Raw genomic sequence first — 21,700 nt, forward strand, 5'->3', positions numbered from 1 at the left:
GGAGGCTGATGGCAGCCAGATATGTGGGGGACACGAGTCAGGAGACCGGACTCTGAACCTGCTGCTCTGGGGGTTGCGCCCTGAAAGCTGCCGTGTGGTGGTGAAACGTGAATGATGCGCAAAGCTTTGGATCCTGCTCCTGTTGTCTTCGGTACTCACATCCTGAGCTTGTTTTGAGGGACCCCTCTTAAGAGCTGCAGGGCTATTGATCAAACACATATAATTTATACTGTTTCTTTTCTGAGTTAAGTAGAAGTGGCCCTTTACTTACTCAGTACCGTTTACTTAAGGGCTAAGACTACATTGCCGTTACTCTGGCCTCTGGGGATGATATAATACACTTCAAATTTACTAGTAGCCATGGTTAATAATTGTGCTAGTAGCCACAGTTACCGCATATATTGGGACGATTACGAGGTTTTGAAACCTGGTCGAACAAGACTTTGAATTGTGGTCGAGGTAACTTTGATTATTGATAAGAAGTTTATTAAATACAAGCTTTGATCTCCAAAACTTAGACAATAAGCAGAACATCCTGGACCACGGAAGAGATTGGGATTGTGTTGAGGATGCAGAACATCCTGGACCATAAAAGTCTGGATTACTTGGCAATGAAACTAACTTTGGAGTGTCCTGAAACCTTTATTATAATACTAAAAATCACACCCACAGGTCAAAAAGACCCCTGCCCAGGTTAAGACCCTTCCCCTGAGCATGCGGAGTAGTAGAAGCATTATGTAAGCCATATTATAATTGTATGTTAATCACTAACGAATGGGTATCTGATAGGTGTGCATGGAAAAGTACTAACCTCTGATTTTTGTGTATAAAAGGAGCATGAAAACGTGCTGTCGGTGTGCTTGATTTGTGGAAAAGTCCACTGAGCGCCCAGGCCTGAATAAATACAACATCTCTCCTCAACGTGTTAAGGTCGGGTCATGGCACGCCGGGCACACGCCCGCTTTTCGGATAACAGGGATTCAAAAGGGCAGAAACCGGCGAAGGAGCTGGAGGCTGGGCAGCGGCTCTCCGGGGATCCGCTGCTTGCTCGGCCCACGGGGCGGGAGCTGCTGCCGGCCGAGGCGGAACGGGCCGCCGCCCCCGGAAGCGGCGGGGGAGGCAGCGGGGCTGCCATGGGCCGGGCTGTCACGGTGGCCACCTGCGCCCTCAACCAGTGGGCTCTGGATTTCGAGGGCAACCTGGAGAGGATTTTTAGAAGTGAGTGGGGCGGACGCGCTACCGGCTGCTCTGCGGGCGTCCGGCCCCGGCCTTGCGGAGCTCGGCGGCTGCCGCCGGCCATCGGGCAGCGTCCGTCCGTCCGTCTGTCCCTTCCTCCCTCCGCGCGTTTCTCCTCGGGGCAGCCCCGCCTGCTTCATGCAGCCCGGTTCCCGTCTGGGCAGGCCGGGCCTGAGTGTTCAATCTAACCCTCTTGCAGGTATTGACATCGCCAAGGGCAGAGGAGCCCGGTACCGGCTGGGTCCTGAGCTGGAAATCTGGTAAGAGCTCTTTGGTGGGTCTGGGCCGTCCCCGGTTAATTACTGGAGAGCAGTCGGCAAGAAAATCAGCCGTGTAGTACCTGTGTAGTAGCCGTGTCGTACTGCCCAAAACATCACTTAAAGCATGCGGCTGTGAATGCAAAGAAAAACCGCTGCAAGCACAAGACCGGTTCTGTTGTCTCAGAAACGTGACCGAGAATTTTTGACCTATTTCACCGAGTCTTCCTTCTCCGAAGCTGCAGCGCTTTGAATTCCACCTAGGCCCAGGCTGCTGCCTTTGAAAGGAATATCCCAGCAATGCCACGGAGCTTTAAATGCTGTCAGCAGGGAGGATACTGACAGTGCCGCTTCTGCGTGTTCTGTATAAGTTACCTGTGTGGGTGAGGTGTTCCTCGTCTGAAGTAGTTCTGGTCCCTTGGCCTGGTGCTGATGTTGGCTGAATTTTTCATTTCTTATGTTTTTATGCACAGTGGTTACGGATGCTCGGATCACTATTATGAGTCTGACACACTCCTGCATTCGTTTCAAGTTCTGGCAAAGCTTTTGGAGTCTCCAGCTACTCGAGATATTATCTGTGATGTGGGAATGTAAGTTTTTTTGTGTATGTATGATAAAGGGGTGGGTCTTTAGGAATGCTGCCTCTGCTGTGTGTCTGCAGAGTGAAGGCTCTGCCCCAAACTTTTCAACACATCTGAGGAACTGCACTACTTTAATTACCGTCACTAGGACTGTGACATGCAAAACACTTTCTGAAAGATAATCCTTTCAGAGATTTCTGGTGGTTGAGCCCTTCAGGAGAGAAATGGGATAATTACAGTGATTTATTCAGAACCTTAACGATTGGGCCCTATTGCTGTAGTAAGCTTTTGGGTAAGACCTTGTATTACATGTAAGGCAAAAGGCTTTGTAAATTTAGTCTCTTTCAGGAATATCAGGGCTAATGTAACTTGGTTTGACTGGCAGACATATTTAAACAACATGTATGTATGTCAAAATCACTGAAACCATTGTAAGTCTCATGCTGACAGTAAACAGTGATAAATGATAACTGTAAGATTAACATATGTATACCTGCTTGTTTTAGTATTGATATAAGTGCATAAAGCTAGCCTTATTTTCAGCTAACCTGGTAGTGTCGTAGGGAGTCAGGTGTGATTAAATAAATGAGCTCAACCAGGGCTCATTTTTCTGGTCTGCTTGTGTTTCTCAGGCATGCCGTGATCTGGCGGTAGTCGATACCTCTGAGACTGACAGAATGGTCAGTAACTCTGATTTTTGCAAACAGCTATTTGAATTAAGAACTTGGAAGCTAAAACTAGATGTTTTGTTTAATTCCCTTTAGTGATACAGTGTAGAAGTGTTGTCTTAAAAATATTTTTGTGCAGTAAAGTAGATTCTATAGCTTTTTAAAATTTCATTCAGTGAGCTTAGCCACTGGTAACATTGCTTCTTACTTTCTCAGGCCTGTTCTGCACAGAAACGTTCGTTACAATTGTCGAGTGATCTTTTTAAATAAGTAAGTAGTTCTTTATGTATTTTTTTGAGACAATACATTAGTGTGTCCTTTCAGAGACCTGTTTGGCCTTCAAGAAAGATGGAGCGATGGAGTTGTCTTCCTATCAAGCTAATGTTTTCCATGATCTCTTTTTCCTTTCTGAATTTGTAGAAACTAAATTTCCACTGCTTTCTAAAAGGCTCCAGAAAAAAACCCCTTAAGTCTGCAAATGGAAACTTTAAGAATTATCATATGTAGTAGTTGTTTAAGGTACATCTTAATAGAAAAAAAAAAGGTTGGTATTAATCGGTGTTCTTACTTAGCCTTGTTTGGCTGTACATCAGGATTTAACTCACCCTTTCTGTTTTGTTTTATGTTTTAAGAAAAATTCTTCTCATCAGACCAAAAATATCGTTGGCAAATGCAGGAAACTACAGGGAACTAAGATGGTTTACCCCATGGAACAAAGCAAGGTAGGCTGGCTACCCTTAAAATTGTGCTTAAAAACACAGTTCACTGTTTGCAGCCATGGTGGAAGGATTGAAATCTCTATAGCAATCCATCAGTGCTGCCCCAGGGTGAGCAGCAGGACAGCCAGCTAAGCTGCATAATTGAAGCGTAGTTAAAAAGCTTATTAAGGCCAAGTGAACGCTGAGCTGCTGAGCTGGAAGGAAAAGTGTGGCTGAATAATCCTGCAACCAGTGTAGTAGTGTCATTTTCCTTGTGCCTGCTTTCTAACTACATGCAGTTCAGGATTGGAAGAGCCTGTGTTGATCTGTTTGATTGCTGCATCCTGCTCAATATTAAACTAGAAAACAATGTGAAATGGATGAGCTCTGTCAGAATTTTAACAACTGCAGAGGAGGAAAGCTACAAACCTGCTGCACAATACGCTTGATGCTCATCTCTGATGCTGTGCACTCATCGTGTACTTGGAGAACGTTCCGACTTGATGATGATCTCAGTGAAGTACTTCTGAGAGAGCCCTGAGCACCTGTCGTCCTAACCCCACTCAATTCCAGATGAGTTCTGCATTACTCATGTAGTACCACTGCAAAAAGAGAAACTTTTATTTGGTATTTGACTTCCATGGTGTGTTCTTTGTTATGCCTAGTTTACAGCTAGGATGGAGCATTGTTTACCATGCATTACTGAAGCAAAGTGGGATGTTGCTAGTTTATAATCTTAACAATTCTGATAAATTTCACAGAAAGTATGAAGGTCCTCTTTTTTTTTTTTTTTTTTTTTTAACATACACAACCCTGTACAACTGAAGTGCAATTTCTTTAATCAATGTTAGAAGGTGTCAGAATGTGGAGCTTAGAATCAGTTTTTATGCTGCAATTTACATAATGATGTATTCACAACCTATAAACCTGCTTTAGGCATGTGGAGGAATATTTTCTACCCAGGATAATTCAGGAAGTGACTGGACAGGTAAGTTTGTAAAGGATTTTTTTCTTTTCTTTTTAACTTTAACATCTTCCAAATTCAGCAATTTAAATTAATAGAATTCGTGTCATAAAACTGTAGTATACCAAATTCTGCTGTCAGTCATGTTACAAATTCATAAGTTTCAGTATATAGTTCTCAGATACATTAAATAAGAGTGTAATTTAACCTTGTTTATGTTAGTATTTGGCAGCAAAACCACTACATTTTAAATTTGCCTCATTTATATATACAGGACTTTGAAGATTGTCTTATTTTGCACACTTCTGGTACTGAGTTTATCTGTGATTGAGACTAGAATTGAGTATGTGTTTTGAGGTACAAAATAAAAAATTCAACAGTCTCAATTCAGAAGGGTCTAAAACTTAGGCTATTTCTCACTAAAGCCTGAGCATGATTCCTAGCAAAAGACAGTTGCTGTTTTGTAGATTGTTTATTTCATAAGCAGTTGTCCTGTCCTGAAGCAATGCACTAGATTTGAATGCTACTGAAATTTCAGTACAACCCAGAGATTTGCAGTTTAGAGGTCTTTTTTTTACTTCAACTTGGTATAAAATAAAGATGTAATGTGATAGATACTCTTGTCACTCATTTCACAGGAGTATTCAATTTTATATTTTGTTTTAGATTTGTAGTTAACTTTTTGAATACAGTAGATAATTCTGTTACATGTGTGTAAAGATGTTCTTGTTTTTTCTCAGGAAACTGTTCCTTTTGGGGATGCAGTGCTAGCAACCAAAGATACCTGCCTAGGGGCAGAAATATGTGAAGAACTCTGGGCACCAAACAGGTAAAGGAGAAGAAGAAATGAAAAGTGAACTAAAGCATAGCCTGGATCTGCCTGAAATGTTTGAAAAAAATTGCTTATTATTCTTCCAGGTAGTATATCTTTCAGAAAGTGCCAATAAGGTAAAATATCATTAGGAGCAATAAATACATCATGGGAAAAATTTCACTAGGTTAGATGCAGAGTGGCAACAGAAGTTTTAGGTACTTAAGCTAAGTTCATTTGATACAGAAGGTAGGAGAGAAATACAGGAAAGAAGTGGAATCAAAAAGGTGACCTGAGGAAATAAATGACAGAGAGCTATAGTGCTGCCATTCCAGATACTGTTCGGCTTTTAGTTCAACCTGAGGTTGAAATGTCCTCTCTGGATCCATCCCTGTAACTTGATCTAGGGTCAGTGACAGTTATTTTCTATCAAATTTGTCTAGCAATTACAGTCTTGTACTATTCCCACTTACTGTGCCTAGTCTGAAAAATTTGGGGGTACTAGTATGTCTTTTTATTCTTTTTATCTTTGGCTTTGAGCAACTCCTCCAAAGCATTCCACTTAACAGACAAATTTAGCTCTCTGATACTTGACAAGCTAGAGCATAGGCTTCTAGGCAACGTCACTTCGAGATGTATCATTTATTTTTTCTATTTAGCTCTTAGCTTAATCCTTCTGCTTTATTTTTTAACCAGCATCAGACAATGCATAAAGACAGTGCAGAAGGAACAACAAAAGTTCAGTAAGGGAAAGCAAAGCCTAGTGCCCTTAAGTAATATTTCCTGTTATTTTAGTTCCTGTTACAATTTAAAGTTCTTCCCAACAACAAAGAAGATCCCATTCACAAAATCTGCTGTGTGGTGGGGGTGAAGATATGGTTGCATGAAAGCTGTTGTGGTTAACAGAAAATAAACAAAATGTTCCCAATGTTTTCCCAAATCTCCCAGTTACAGACATTCATTTCCTTGTAGCTGCAGGTGTGGTATGTTGCAGACAAAGATGTGATTTTTTTTTTTTAATTTTTTTTTTTTTTTAGTATTTCTTTTGACAGGAGAAAAAAGCAGCAAGAGCCCTCTCCTTCTCATGGTTCTGTTTGCTTGTGCTTTTGGATTTACTAAGAGAGGAGGAAAATGCAACAACTTGCAAGAGTATCTGCATGTTGTCCTTTCAGACCAGAATTATCTTGTTCTCTCTTTCTTTGAGACCCAGGCTTCTACAGAATAAAGTAGAAGGCATTTCATTTATAACAGAATGAGCAAAAGCCCTTCTGCCCTCTGCAGCCACTACTGGTCTTTGACAGAAGTCAGGCAGTGCAAGGAGACAGACATTTTTGAGAGTTCTATCCATGTTTGAGCTAAGACATGCAGAAAACTGAGAATGACATGGATGTTTTCATTTGCAAGTGGTTTTAAATGATACCTGCAGTACTCATAGCATAATATTGCCAGCTGAATTTTTTTCTGCCTTTTGCTTTGACAGCCCTCATATTGAAATGGGACTTGATGGTGTGGAAATTTTCACTAACTCTTCAGGGAGTCACCATGTGCTGCGGAAGGCTCACAGCCGGGTGGATTTGGTGAATTCTGCCACAGCAAAGGTATATGCTTTAAAAAAAAAATTAATTTTTTGGCTATGTACCTCATGATTTTTTTCAGAAGGGTCTCCTCTCCTGTGACAGGACATAGCAGGAGTGTGGGGGCCTTGACAGTCCTTGGTGTTAATTTCTTGTTTTCTTACCTGTAATTACCTTCCCCGATTGAATCAGCTGTAGGGGAAGAGCTCTCTGGCTGGGGCACTTTACTTCTTTGGGGCGCTCTGCTATATATCATGCTCTCGTGTGAAGCACTGTAACTTGTTTCCAGCTCTGTGACCCCCAGATGCCAGAGGCAGTTTGATTGCAGGTCAGCTCTGCCTGGTCTGTGGAGTAGTAGACTAGAAGAGAGACCATTTGATATTTGCATGGGAATGGGGGAGATACAGACCTACTTGTGTGTGGGGGAACTCCCAGAAGGAACTTTACATGGGAGGATGTAGTTCAGCACTGGCATGCCAACTATACCATCTGTCTTTCACACACATCTGCAAGGAAGGGGGGTCAGAATACCTTAAAATAGTTTGATAACTCACAGCTCTAGAAACTCATGCTCCAAAAATGTATTTGATAACCTCGATCTTAATTCCATTAATCGATGAAGAAAAAAAATATTGCACTCATATAACGGATAGAAAATAGTTATCCAGAATAACGGACTTTCAGTAACTGGAAGTAAGAAATGTTGAATCCACTGCATACAGAGAATAACCAGCTTGAAAGGGTGTTGTTGAATGCACATTCTGCATAAAGGGCAAACAGCCAGCGGCTGTGGTTGCTCCCTGTAGTTATATGTGCCTAAACAGTCTCCCTTGCTATGCTTTATGCTGACTTGGCAGCTTGTAATTCGGTCAACAGAGGGGGTTTATTTTCCTGGCACATAGAAAACCATCCAAAAGTTTCTTTCTTTTCCTTAAAATGACAGTTTCTTTCCCAATTCTTGTTCACATAGCAACATTGTGTTGGAGAAATATCAGTAATTATACCAGGAAGGGGAAATAGAAATCAGTGTTTAAACTTCATTCCCCCCCCGCCCCCATCATCTTCTTACTTTAAAATACATTATGTTTTTCTACTTTGAAAGTTCTGTTTTAAAGAAAAGAAGACACTTAGTTATTAGACTGTAATCCCGTCTAACAGTGATGGGGACAAAAACAAAGTAAGGAATGTACAGTACACTGAGAAATGTTTAATTTGTACAACTTTGTCATTGTAATTTAACATGCTTTGGTTATATTCAACAGTATCTGCTCTGTCCTTACATATCCAAACACAGCTTCTGTCATCATCTTCTTGCTTTTCTCAGTCTTAATTTGAATTTAAAACTTCAATTTAGAAGTGCAACCCTCCCTGTTTGGGCTAAGGGAATGACTGTTGCTAAGAACAGAAGACTCCTGTCTTCTAACAGTGTGAAAGGGATAGACCTCACTTCCTACATTTTGCTTAGCTAATTACTTGTTCCTGTTGTGTATATCACACTCAAAGTACTTTTTCAAATGACGAGAGAGAGTCCCAGCTGTAAATCATTCACAGTGTAAACACAGAGGAAGATTATAACAAGGACAGGAACAGAGAAATAACATTTTGTCTTTTAACATGCTGTCAGATGCCATATTCTGAAAAGCATTTTTTGTCTGCATGTTTGTTTTCCTCCCAGAATGGTGGAATATATATTTTAGCTAACCAGAAAGGCTGTGATGGTGATCGTCTGTATTATGATGGCTGTGCCATGATTTCGATGAATGGAGAAACAGTTGCACAAGGATCCCAGTTTTCACTCGATGATGTGGTAAGGTATTCATGCTATAACTGCTAGTTACAGCTGAAATTAGTACAGCTACCTTTATGCTCAACACTTTCCAGACATTCCAGATACTAGGTCCATATCTCTAGACTAAAAAAGATGTATTTTTACTATGCAATCCAACTAGATCCAAGGTTTTTCCCAGACAGATTGCCCAGGCCTGATCTACAGTAGCTCTCCTGCTTTAGCGAGTGCGGAAGAGCTGTCACAGTGGAGGAACTTCATGAAAACGTTTGTGTGTGCAGTCACCGTGTTTAGGAGAGACCCTGTTAACTCACATTGCCTTCTTTAAGAAAAAAAGGGCAGAGATTGCAGTGTTCTAATTATGACCCAGTTTAGTAGACAAAAGGTCTGATAGGTCGAGCTGTACTTCAAAAAGCCCCTTCTCAGTAGATTTGTAATCAAAGCTGTAGGTTTCCTCACATTATGTGCCAAATTCATCTCTTTCCCTGGTACGCTTCTTGCCTTTTCCTCTTGTCCTTTGCTGCAACTGATGGTGAACCTATTGTTCAGCCATCTGACAAGGGCTATAAATTTGTTGTGGTTTATGAGTGCCCTACTGTAATCAGCGAAGCGAGTCAGTAGTGCTCATTTTGTGATGCAAGTAATTCGACTGAGTCACTGAATTCCTTCACAAGGAATGACTTGTGAAGTGAGCATAAAAATCTGTATTGAAAAAGTTTCATGCATTCATCTTCCCTGACATTTTTGGTAGTCCAGGCCTGACAAACATTATTTATCTGTTTGTGTAGAATCAATGTAATGTTGAAAGCCTTTCTACAGGAGGTGCTGGTTGCCACTCTGGACTTGGAGGATGTTCGAAGTTACAGAGCAGAGATTTCATCTCGTAACTTAGCGGTAAGAATTCTTTATGGAGGTTGTGTTTGTAAATGCTGCCAAGTTTGTATAGTTACTGAATTGAAAAAGTATTTGCATGTCTTCATTTTCACAGTATTCTATAGATCTGGTGTTTTATAGGTATATGCTACATTAAGATTGATGTCTTCTCAATTCTTCTGTATTGTTGCTTAGGCAAGTAAAGTGAATCCTTATCCCAGGGTAAAAGTGAATTTTGCTCTGTCGTGTTCTGATGATGTAGCTGTACCTACTTGTATGCCAATCCAGTGGAGACATCATAGTCCTGAGGAGGAGATCAGGTAAGCACATACAGAATCTGTTGCTTGAAAATTATTTTCATTTCAAAAAAATACCCCAAAAACTCAAACACCCCCCCCCCCCCCCCCAAAAGAGATAAACATAAGATCTTATTTATATTTAAGTAAAGAAAGTATCTCATTGGAAGACCACAGTAAATATGTTGACCTGCTTAGATCTTATTCTATAACCCTCTTGGAATAAGCATATTCTGTAATTTCAGCCTGGGTCCTGCATGTTGGCTTTGGGACTATTTAAGACGCAGCAATCAGGTAAGAAAAAATGGTTTTGTTCTTTGCTTTGGCGTACACATTTTCTTCTGTGCCATAGGGACAGTACACATTGCTATCCTGTGCTGCTGTTAATGCAAAGTGATATTAGTCCAAGGTGTAAGGCTTGAGTTTTTCACTGGTAGCTCATTCAGACTTAAAACCTGTATGCGAAGTGTGACTTCAGTATGCCCTTCAGATCTTTTCTTTAGGAATCATGCTTTCTTTGAAAGCAACAGTCAAGCTTACTTAATGAAAGGGATTTCTTTTTCTTTGAAACACTTTTTTCGGTGAGGACAATATTTTAATGGCATAATAGAGATGTTTAAAGTAAGACGAGTGACATGAACTAGTAATTCAGTTTAATAGTGAAATATATATGAAAAATTGAATCCTTTTTATTGGCTCCTCTGTCTTACTAGAGGATAAAGAAATACTGGAAATTTTTCTAGCCAAAGGGTTTACACTGGCTACTGGTTTGATTATCCAGTTGATGAGAGTTTAAGAGGGTTTGCTAGGTCTGGTCTGTTTTTCCCCAGCAGAATATAAGCAGACTTGAACAATGCATGTGTAATTCTTTTAGAAGAGTATGTGTCTGAATGATACAATATATATTTTTCTAATTTTGGTATTTGAAACGTCTTTCTTGCTCTATTTCAAGGCAGGATTTCTTCTACCTCTTAGTGGTGGAATTGACAGCTCTGCTACAGCTTGCATAGTATACTCTATGTGTCACCAGGTTTGCCTGGCAGTCAAGAATGGAAGTAAGTAGACGTGTGTGTCTGGCTAGCCGTGCTTACTACTGGTTACGGACCAGTTAATATTAGCTGGGTGCAGTAGCTGCAACAGGTTATTAATGGTAGAGTCTTGCCCAGTTGTTCTGATGGAATCCTTTGTATCTTTTCAGAAGTTCCAGCAAAAATGTGCGTCCAGATTTCAGGTTCTTTGAATTGGCGTAACAGTTTTCATTTCGGATTTAAGAATTGGATGTGGAACTCGGACTAGTTTCTGTCTAGAGTATCGTTCAAAATGTTGGCTGATGTAGTAGTTTTGGGATTTCAGTTTGTCATGAGAATTTTCTCCTATTAAATTCAGCCCTACAAAACATGGTTAGGCATGGTTCAAGCTCTTAAACTGGCTTTAAGCAGACCACATGCATTTAGCTAAGCCCTTGCACATATTGGATCATATTTTCTAGGAAGTTCCTTTAATGCATATAACAAAAGGATTTGATACTTCCGTGTTCAAAATTAGGAGCAAAAATCAGTAATTCTTTTATTTGATATGTGAAAATATGTTTGGGGAGTTAGATGATGGATTCATTTTATTTGTGAGGGGCAGCATAAAGCTTAATTAGAATACAAGAAACACAAGATAGTTGCATATCCTGGCTAGCAGGAGCACAACAATTTCCACTCTTGCTCTATTTCTTTTGCTTTGTCCTCAGATGCAGATGTGCTGGCTGATGCGCGCAAGATTGTGAGTGATGAGACCTACGTCCCTGAGGATCCTCGAGAATTTTGCAGGCGTATCTTCACCACTTGCTATATGGCTAGTGAGAACTCCTCTCAGGATACTTGCGACAGGGCTAAACTTCTGGCTGAGCAAATAGGCAGGTACACATTGAGAAGTGCTGGGAAAAAAAAAATCATGTTCTGACAAAGACTTTCATATAAAACTTTCAAACTCTAAAATGGGGAAAATAGGAGAGAAATAGTAGGTGTGTTAAGTAGGAATATTACAGACCTTATTATTTAAGTGTGTAAATGTGAGGCAAGCTTAGAAGCATTTGGTGAAAGACACGGAAACGTGGAAACAGACCTGGAAAGTGTTATTCTTTCCTAAGTTTCTTCATACCAGATCTGAGATGGTAGCAGCCCTAAAACAACATTTGATGGGTGGGTTTTTTGCTTTTTTTATTGCTATTTTATACAGTCAGATTATGCCACTTGAGTCACTTCTGCTTGAAATCTTCTCAGCTATCACATCAGTCTGAACATAGATGCGGCTGTGAAAGCTATTGTGGGAATTTTCAGCATGGTGACAGGTCGAACTCCCCGTTTTTCTGTCTACGGAGGGAGCAGCAGAGAAAACCTGGCACTCCAGAATGTGCAGGTGTGTTTCATGTAGGCTGAATCAGGTCAGACCCGTTTGTTTGTTTTTTGAAAAGAGTATGAAATGGTAAAGTAACAAGGGGGCCCTTCATTGTCATTGCTGTGAGAACCTGAACATGTGGTGTGTCTGTGAAGATTCATGGGCTTCCAGTAAATGCTTGTCTGCAGCAGAAATCTACAATCCCACATAAACTCAGGAGAAGACCAAGATAATTATTGCTTGTGACTTTTATAGGATGGTCAGGAAGAAATAGTACATGCCTGTATGCCATCAATAGCACTGGTCTAGATGCTGTTTAGAAAAGCATCCCAACAGAAAGTTGTCAGGTCAGGAGAATGAGCTGTGAAGTATTTTAATAGACAAGTCTGAGTCCAGTAGGATTGTGGCAGATCAAGACTCAAAAATATTGCCGATGTATACTAGACTTTTCTCTGGTGGATGTTAGCAGCCTTTAAAAGGCTCTGTGTGAGATATCAATCTTACCATTCCAGTTCCTAGATGGCCTCAGTTGTAGAAGGTAGAAATTTTTTTTACATCAGAAGGTATTAATCTTCAATAGGCTGATAAAATGCTGCTCAAATACACATTTTCAGTTATGCATTTTCATGGTGTCAGAACAGATTGGTGCTGTGCCTGGGTAGTGCTGGTACACATGTCCTGTAGAATCACAGAAAACATAGCTGTCTTCTAGTCCCTGGTTCCAGTTGCACCTCTTGTTGTCTTGATAGCTTTCTTTTTGGCCTATTCTTAAAAGCTAACCTTTTGTTAGCTAAGGATTTGATCTTTCTTCCCCTGCTGTTACTGGTGAAATCCAGCTGTCTCCTCTGGAACCAAACATTGAATCCTTTATCAGCTTTTTGGCAGTGGCATAGGAGTTAGTCACAGAGAAGTGTGGCAATTTGCTTAACATCACACACAACTGTGGCTAGAGCTGGAGGTTGAATCTCAGGTCTGTTTGGTATTATTACCTTCCTTAGAAAAAGTTGAGTTTCAGAATAGGGACAAAAGCAAAGAGAACTTTTTACAAGTTTTATGTGAATAAATACATTTAGTCTAATACTCCATAAAAGGGATGGTTTATCTGCATACTTCATCCCTCACAGATCCTTATTAGTGCTTGTAGAAGGTAGAAAATGGCAACTACTCCCCACTGGCAATTCAGAGTTGAATAAACTTGCTCAGTATTGTAAGTCTGTGGCAGTAGCGGATACCGAACCCGACTTTCCGACGGTTCCTATGGCATCTTCTCCCCAAGACCATCCTTCTTGCAGTAACACTTACCCCTCTTGCATTTCATTCTTTATGGGTTTGTTTAGGGAATTGATTAATAAAAGTGATTGGGGAGAAATTGTTCTGCTTTGTAAATTTGCTTTATTTTTCATTTTGCTTTGCAGGCTAGAATAAGAATGGTCGTTGCCTATCTGTTTGCTCAGCTGACACTGTGGACTCGTGGGGTGCCAGGGGGACTTCTGGTGCTAGGATCAGCCAATGTGGATGAAAGGTTGGTGAAAGTTAGAAATCTAAAACAGGGCGAACTGGGAACAGGTCGCTGTGTTTCCTTGCAACTCTACCAAATCCCAGTATAGATTATTACTCAGAAGAGGTAACAAGCTCAGAGTACACTGATAGCAGTGAAATTAATGAAAATTGTTGAATCATCCTGAATGGAAAATTGTGTATTTTTCAGAAGTGTAGCCAAAGTATTGCCATAGTTTTCCAATAAAATGCTGTTCCTTCCTTAGCTGTTTTCGCAGAATTTGCCTGTGCGGTTACCAGGTTAATTTTCCAATCTGTTATTTGTTGTATTTTTCAATTATTGTATTAGGAATTAAGTTGTGAACTTTGAGTTGAAAAATAGACTTAAAAAATCTGGAGTACTGTTAATTGGAGCTGAATATTTGAAGATTAAAGCAATCCCTGTAAGATTGTGGGGTTGAACCTCTAAAGCTGTGAGAGCAGTGTGTACTGATCCTATGGGTGTTTTGGGGTTTATTTTTTAAATTGATTAGGACAATATTTCAATTGTTTTGCATCAAATATATTACCTTAGCATGGGCAGTTTTGCAGTGTTTGATGATTGTTTAAAGTATCATCTTCCTCCTCCTGGCAGTTTCATGGCTTGGGTGTAGCCCTGTTGCAGCTGAACATGTTTGCCCATTAACAATATGCAGTCTGTTTCTCCCTGTCTTTTTACTACGTATATACTCTACTATATATGTATATAATCTATGATAGTATGAACTATTATATCTTACACTAACTTTACTTTTTTTTTTTTACTGTATAAAATTTTCTCTCTTGCTCAGTCTCCGAGGTTACTTGACAAAGTATGATTGCTCAAGTGCTGATATCAACCCCATTGGTGGAATCAGCAAGACTGATTTGAAGAACTTCATCCAATATTGCATTGAAAATTTTCAGCTCACGGCCCTCAGAAGGTGGGTAGTGAAGCAGTGATACTTGGTGACTGTATTTGTATGGTCTTCATGGTTTGGTTTTTCTCTACTAACAGAGCTAAGCTGCAGTCATCTTGCAAATGATAATAAAGAAAAGTTATCTGCCCATCCGTCTGTTTTTAAATCATGGAATAATAGAATACAAGGTTAGAAGGGACTTCAAGGATGATCTGGTCCAACTTTTCTTGGTAAAAGCACGTTCTAGACAGGCTCAGCACCCTGTCCAGCTGAATCTTAAAGGTCTCCAATGCTGGGGAATGCCTGTGTACGCTTACACAATGTAAATTGCTGGGTGCTGAAAAGGCTGCCAGTCTTGGGAGTTCCTGTATGCAAACATTTGTGGTGTTAATTCCACTGAAGGAACTGTTTGAACCTGATGCTTTATGGTTTTGGTATAAAGCATTGCTTTTTAAACCTGGAACAGCTTGCAAGTACCACTTATTTAGAGATACCTAGTTCTTTCGCAGCTTATGTCCTGAAAAATTTTTGAATAAAGAATTTGATTCTTAACAAACCAGACTGTTTTTGAACTAGTACTCATGCAACTGGATAGAATTCAAGTTTTTCTTTTTACCTTTTTGTTACAGTATCATGTCAGCTCCACCCACTGCGGAGTTGGAGCCCCTGGTGGATGGACAAGTGGCTCAAACTGATGAGGTAATGGGCAGTGACTTTAAAATGCTCTGGTAAGCCTTATCCCAAAATCTGTTTATTTTGTCCAATAACTATTGTTTGCTCGTGTATGTATCCATGCTTATTGACAAGCATTTTGTAAACAGTCTTAAAGCTGTTGACAAGGCACTAGTATCCCACACCAGCCTTATCTATGTTGACAACAGTTTCCAAAACAGCAAATTAACTTTATTTTTGAATGATTTTATATTTTGGGCACTTAGAAGGATGGGTGTTCTGAAATAACTTCATTTTAAATTTTCTTAAAAGAGAGTCAGTCAGGGCCTTACTGCTATTAACATGAGTGGTGGCAAAGCCCTTCCTCTTGTCCCCCTGCCCTTTTCTTTGCTATCCACTTGGTTAAGAGAGGACTGGTGAGCCAAACAACTCCCTCTAAGGGCTGCTGGATATTTAACTGTAGGATATGGTAAAACCCCTTATCATAAAGGAAAAGGTTGCTGAACTAGAATTAGTGGTTTTCTCCATTTGTGCTTACCTTACTGATATACACTCTGTTTAAGCTACTGAGAAGCAAAAATGAACAAATCTTTCTCGGGAAGGAAATGTTTTCACTAGTCAAATCAAATACATTCATGGAAGAATTTTAAATCTTCACTTTCAGAGTTTCCAATTTTTTTTCTCTTCTGCTCATAATATTACTATGTCTTTGTCTTTTTGATCATTGACAATTTCATTTTGATGTTGCTTTGATTAAACTGGGTTATTGTAATTGCTGCATAAAACTACTAATTGTCATTTGCGTAGTTAAGATTTTTGGTGACTTTCTATCTATGTGATTTCAGGCAGATATGGGGATGACATATGCAGAGCTCTCAATCTATGGAAAATTAAGAAAAATTGCAAAAGCTGGACCATATAGTATGTTCTGTAAACTGATTAATATGTGGAAAGAAATTTGTACTCCAAGAGAGGTAATATACCAAAAAAAAAAAAAATCAAATAATGTAATGTCTTTGCCAAAATAGAGTATGTTTGGAGAAAGCTTGAGTAGAGTTCCTTTTAACTGAAAGGGATAGTTTAATTGTTCTGTTTTTAGTGATTATTCTACAGCTGTAGCAGAATATGCTGGAAAAACTGGTACGCATCTCTTTAATTAATGGAGCTTGTTGTCTCTGTTGCACATTGTTAGAACAGTAATTGGGTAATTTGAAAACAATTGCTTCAGAACTATACCTTCAGGGGAAAATTATTCTCTGAAATATACATGGCTAACTGCTCTTGAAGCCTATGGTTATGTATTCTGAGACAGAAAATGGCTCTTGCTTTGAAAAAATATATACACTGAAGAGGTGCCTGCTTTGCTGCTACACAGTTCTTCCTTTTTTTGTGCATAAAGGAAAAGTTCAGATTATCGCCTGTGTTGCACAGGCGAGTGCTTACTGTTAGATTTCTTGCAAGGCACTTCCTTATTGGTAAATAATAGGTGCAGAGACTAAGGTGGTGTCTGAAAATGCTCTTAAATGCCTCTTACAGGTAGGGTGATCCACAGTGATTCATACTAGTGGTGGTAGATTATGTAAATGTTAATGGAAGAAAATGGATGTGTAAAGCTAGAACGCATTCTCAGCTAATTTTTTAAATACTAAGAATTTTCATCTGATTAAAAGCTATATTCTTTGTACACCAGGTGGCATCAAAGGTTAAGCATTTCTTCAGGATGTATTCCATTAACAGGCATAAAATGACCACCCTCACTCCTTCCTACCATGCTGAAAACTACAGTCCAGATGACAACCGGTTTGATCTGAGGCCTTTCCTTTATAACACCACATGGTCCTGGCAATTTAGGTGTATAGATGAACAGGTAAATGCCCTCTACTTCTTGTATGGTTTTGTATTTAAAGCCCTTGCAGTGGGACGAGCCCAGTTCCAGTGAATCTCCAGCAAAAGACAGCTAGCATTTAGGGTAATAGTTTAAGACAGAAATAACTGTGACTGTTATTTTCATTTAACTGTGAGTCTAAGAATTCTCTGGTTTCAGTGTAGGCTGGTTTGTTGTGGTGTTTTTTTTATTTTTTTTTTAAGTACAGCTTGTCATATTGCTAAGAAAGCAAAAAGAAGGAGAAAAAAAAAAAAAAATAAGAGAATATATGTACTGAGGTCAGTACCGGTACTAATAGGTGTACCCATACTCATGAAGTCTTCCACTAATGTGGGGAACAAGCTTATGTGTTTCGGTTTCAGTTCAGGAGCTGTCTGAAGGGATCTGTTTAATTGCAGGATTAAGACTTGACCTACCTCTGCGTGGGAAAAGCCAGTAAGAGGCAGCAATTCATTGTGAATGCTTCTCCCACCTGCTTCTACAACAATTCCTTTTCTGAACCTTCAAGTCAGTTGACTCACAAATATGTGTTTGCTCCAGTACAGCAACAGTAATGGTACAGTGCTCAGTTTGAGCACTGTGAGGTGTGGAGGGACTCAAGAAACTATCGGAACCATGCTTAGCTTTTTGTGGTTTTTATTCACACCTTCGATGTTGTTTTAGTGCTTTTTTTTTTTTTATGGCAAAAGCACTGGGCTGAAGAATTTTAGCACCTTGGAGTTTTTTCTGCCAGGGATTTTACACCTCAGTTGCTTTTAAGAATATGTTTATATATGTAATAAAATAGTAATTCCCTCGTCTGTGAAATGCCAGACATGCTGTAATAGTGTTTTATTACCTTGAAACCTAGGATAAAAGCTACCACGTGCGGTGTTTTTTTGTAGCTCTGTATGGTGGGTTTTCTTCCATCGTTTTGGACTTTTTCCCACTGACGTCCAGGACAAAAGTTCTTTTGGCCTCAGTGGAAGTTGGGTAAAATATTTTTGTAGGGTCTGGACCAAAATGTAATTATTTTATGCTTACAGTAAATGTGATTAAGATCTTCTAATGATCCAGGATGTCGTTACACTCTTTGACTAGATTTGTATGTTGTGCTATGCAAGCCATTGCAACTTATTCCTGAAAACTAGGAGTCAAATTTGGGGAAGAATCTGTTATCTGGACAACAGTAACCTGAACTGGTAACACATTGTTACAGATAGCTTTTTGCAAGACTGGAAAATAATGACTTGCAATAACGTGAGTCATATCTGCCCTACTGAAGAAAGGGAATACTGTAAGAGTTTTCCATTTACTGTGTATATTCAGCACAACTGTAATTCTGAAGACAATCATTCTCTAGGACAATGTCTCACTGATAATTATGTTCCTGGGACTTAAGTGCAGATTAAGTTTTTTCTGGCGTAGTAACAGGACTGTGAAAATAAGGCATAAACTCTAAATGACATAAAAACCACCTTTACTTAGTTAATGGCAGGTTTTCCTGTAGGAGGGTCATGTTACAGCTTGAGCTCACTCATGAAGGGAAACAATTTGAAGTGCTAATCATAGAGAGATCTGTGGGACTTGTGGAAGGTACTTTTCCACTCTGGGCGTTTGTAGTGTAATCAAGCCAATTTAGTTATCTGCTCTTTTAAGGGCAAAATTCCCTCTGTATTTGCTGCAGAAAGAACAGGGGTAAGAGGAAGCTGATACCATAGTGTTTACTGGGAATTGCCAGATCTGCCCTTTGAGTCTAAAAGTCATTCAGCTCTGCCTTGCTGAAGGTTCCACTTGGCTGATGAAATTGCTAGTGGTTTAGAGCAACCCGAGGAACTCCAGTAGCACTGTCTGTAGCTTCTGCCTTTCAGTTACGTCTGAGGTGAAGGGTGTGTGGTCAGAGCATGCACTTTAACAATTTCTCTAGGTGCCAGAATGTTCATTGGGATTTTAATAGCTGGCATAATTTGAAGGAACTGTGACAGCTCAGAAGAAAGCTGGCACCCCTACTCCCAAGGATTAGGTATCTCCAGTCTGTCTACTGCTTTTTCCAGTGCTTACTGGTCATACCACAAGATTAGCTGCATTTGGTCAAACCAAAGGATTTATCAACCTGAGTATCTTTATGCCTCTCTTTCATGACCAGTAGCAGATGTTGAAGGAAGAACATAGCAACAAGGGATTTATAATAGGACCCTCCCTATATATCCCCATAGATTTGGGGAACATAGAACTGAATTTCCCGGAGTTAGAGATAACGTGTAGAACGTCACGTGTAGTTTGTGCTCTTGGTCTATCCTCCACGAGTTTGTAGAATCCTTTCTGAAACTATTTATATTGTTAGTCCTAACAGCAGCTTAGCTTAATATAAGGCAATTCCTTTTCTTAAGTTTTAAGAACAGTAAAGTCAGTTTTATAAAATTGTGGATGTGTGCATGAAAAGCATTTCCTGTGTTTTAATTATTCTAGGCTCTCTGTTAAGGGCAGAATTCCAGGTTATGGCCTGATCTGATCTGACAGCTGTCACTCAAAGGGGCAGTGTTGCCTCCCTTCCTGTCTCTCCTGCCTTCTGAGATGGCTTTGGTGCTTGTCTTGCTCCTCGGCCAGCCAAATGAAGTCACGAAACTGACAAAAAACTGGAAACTGATGGGAGCATGCAGCTGGGGAGAGGTTAAGGGGGTGGATGGGAAGAAAGTTTGATCTTCTCTCTTGACTGCAGCTAACACCCTGTTCAGCTCAGTTGTCCCCTAGAGCATATCCTGGTAAATCTGGGCTCTACACTGTTCTGTGATGGAAGTCTGAAAAGACAGGAGACATTAAATGCAGATTTATTTTTACTATTGAATCAGCTTCCTTTTAATTTGCAGGTATCCAAGCTAGAAAAAAAGGAAGGAATTTCTCTAGTTGAAGACGTGGATTGATCTGCTGTCTTGTTTAACTGTGGTAATTAATTTGCTAAATGGAAAGTTCAAAACTGGAGTGTAGTGATGATGAGCAGAGCTGACCCAAACAATTGTTGAGATGACCATTATAAATGGTATTTGTTATCAAGTCTTTTTTTTTTTTTTTTTGATTGACTCCCTGTTGTGTTCCCAATATACTTAAACTGTAGTTTGGCTAAAGGAATCATTTATTAAGGATTTTCTTCAACTACTTGAGTTAATTGCCTTTAATTGAAAATATTTGGATAAGCCCATCAAGCATAAATAAATGCAGGGCAGTCTTTTGTGAAAGTGAATACACATCCAAATACTGCATTTAGTTCTTATAATTTGAATATGATTTTTGAGTAACATTCAGCTGAAAGTATAAAAATTTAATAACAGTTCTGGCATGTGCTGTTGAGGGGAAGAACTCGTTTTACTTTGCAATAAACTTGTAATTTTATAATGCTAATTGACTCGGTTCTTATTTCACATATTTTTTTATTTATCCAGCATTGGCTGTGTAGGCTGGCCCAGTGTTTTGAATGGCCACATAAGGTCTAATTCAGCAAAGTATTGGAAGCATGTCTAACTTGAAGCAGATGGGTAATCTCTTTGTTAGCAGGATCTAAACTAGAGTTCAGCTTATTGTTTTACAGCTACTTGCTGTGTAACTTGTGACAATTAACTTTAAAATCTCGTACTTAATTTTCTCAGAGAGGAGTAATACCTACTTCATCAGGATGTTCAGGGATTGTTCAATTATTATGGCTCTCCAAGATCCTCAGCTGTATGTTAAGGGTTTTGAATAAAGCTGGCATGGTGTTTTTTCCCTTCTGGCATTTTTGATGCATAAGGGTAATTTGGTGTACCTGAAAAAAGAAAAGTCTTCTGGTGCATGGAATCTTGAACAGAGAGGACACAAGATTGTTATCTGTGCCGCTGTTGTTATTCCTGTATGCTCTGGTGCTGCCTGTTCAGGAGCTGTGATCTGTTAGCACTGACCATGCCATCAGTGAGTGGTTGGACTTGCCTACAGAATCCCTTTACTCTTGGAGTCAAGCTTGCTGGGTGTAAAACATCTGGAAATGGAGTGAATACTGCAGAATGAAGAATAAAGCCAGCTTCCTTTGAGCTCAATTAGTGTGTCGCCCACCTTCTGCCTACTGTTTGCAAAAAGTTATTTTAACTTAATGACTTCATTGATCTTTTAAATGTCTCCATTTCTGTGGAACAATAAAAAAGGTACAAGGAGAGGCTTGTTCCTTCACTTGAGTCCCTTTTCTGCTTGTTCATTTAATGTTTGGACTTTTCTGTTGCTTTTTTTAAAATTTGATTTGAAAGGTGCACTTTGAATAGGGGAAACGAGAAACGCATTTCTGAGGTTCTGGGCAAACAGTGCTATAACTGTGACAGCCAGGGAGCTTAGACCAAGCAAGACTTTTGTTTAAAATGGTCGTACATTGTGCTAATGGAAAATGTCTGCTAAAGGGCATGTTCTCCACATTTGTTTTCCACAATCTGGAAAGACAGAGTTGATTCACTTGGAGTTAAAGATGCTCCATTGTTCTTAGTAGGTTTATGATATGGCATTCGTTTAAATACGTGAGTGACTTACCTTAGTGGATGTTGCTGGTACTAAGAATGTTTATGTTTGTCTGATGGAAAACCCCAGC

At 39.6% G+C, this 21,700-nt stretch overlaps 1 protein-coding gene across 3 annotated transcripts; it reads left to right on the forward strand.

Moving 5' to 3' along the window:
• Positions 1 to 1,109: 1,109 nt before the first annotated feature.
• NADSYN1 (NAD synthetase 1) lies at positions 1,110 to 20,496 on the forward strand. Of its 3 annotated transcripts, XM_074842223.1 has the most exons (21): positions 1,110 to 1,218; positions 1,436 to 1,496; positions 1,967 to 2,083; positions 2,959 to 3,012; positions 3,375 to 3,464; positions 4,377 to 4,428; positions 5,145 to 5,233; positions 6,696 to 6,813; positions 8,465 to 8,596; positions 9,395 to 9,469; positions 9,644 to 9,768; positions 9,990 to 10,038; positions 10,697 to 10,799; positions 11,483 to 11,651; positions 12,015 to 12,150; positions 13,545 to 13,651; positions 14,457 to 14,588; positions 15,194 to 15,263; positions 16,082 to 16,210; positions 16,927 to 17,103; positions 19,968 to 20,496. In XM_074842223.1, the coding sequence occupies exons 1-21, from the start codon at positions 1,134 to 1,136 to the stop codon at positions 20,019 to 20,021; spliced, it is 2,124 nt and encodes a 707-aa protein (XP_074698324.1). In that variant the 5' UTR covers positions 1,110 to 1,133; the 3' UTR covers positions 20,022 to 20,496. The 3 variants fall into 3 exon arrangements, 2 of the variants coding, with proteins under 2 accessions (XP_074698324.1, XP_074698325.1); XR_012625405.1 differs by lacking the exon at positions 19,968 to 20,496 and having other exon boundaries at positions 15,194 to 15,292; positions 16,927 to 17,086; XM_074842224.1 differs by lacking the exons at positions 16,927 to 17,103; positions 19,968 to 20,496 and having other exon boundaries at positions 15,194 to 15,292; positions 16,086 to 16,188.
• The last annotated feature ends 1,204 nt before the right edge of the window (positions 20,497 to 21,700 follow it).

Source organism: Strix aluco, chromosome 16 (genome assembly GCF_031877795.1).
Source record: "Strix aluco isolate bStrAlu1 chromosome 16, bStrAlu1.hap1, whole genome shotgun sequence".
Classification (NCBI taxonomy): domain Eukaryota; kingdom Metazoa; phylum Chordata; class Aves; order Strigiformes; family Strigidae; genus Strix; species Strix aluco.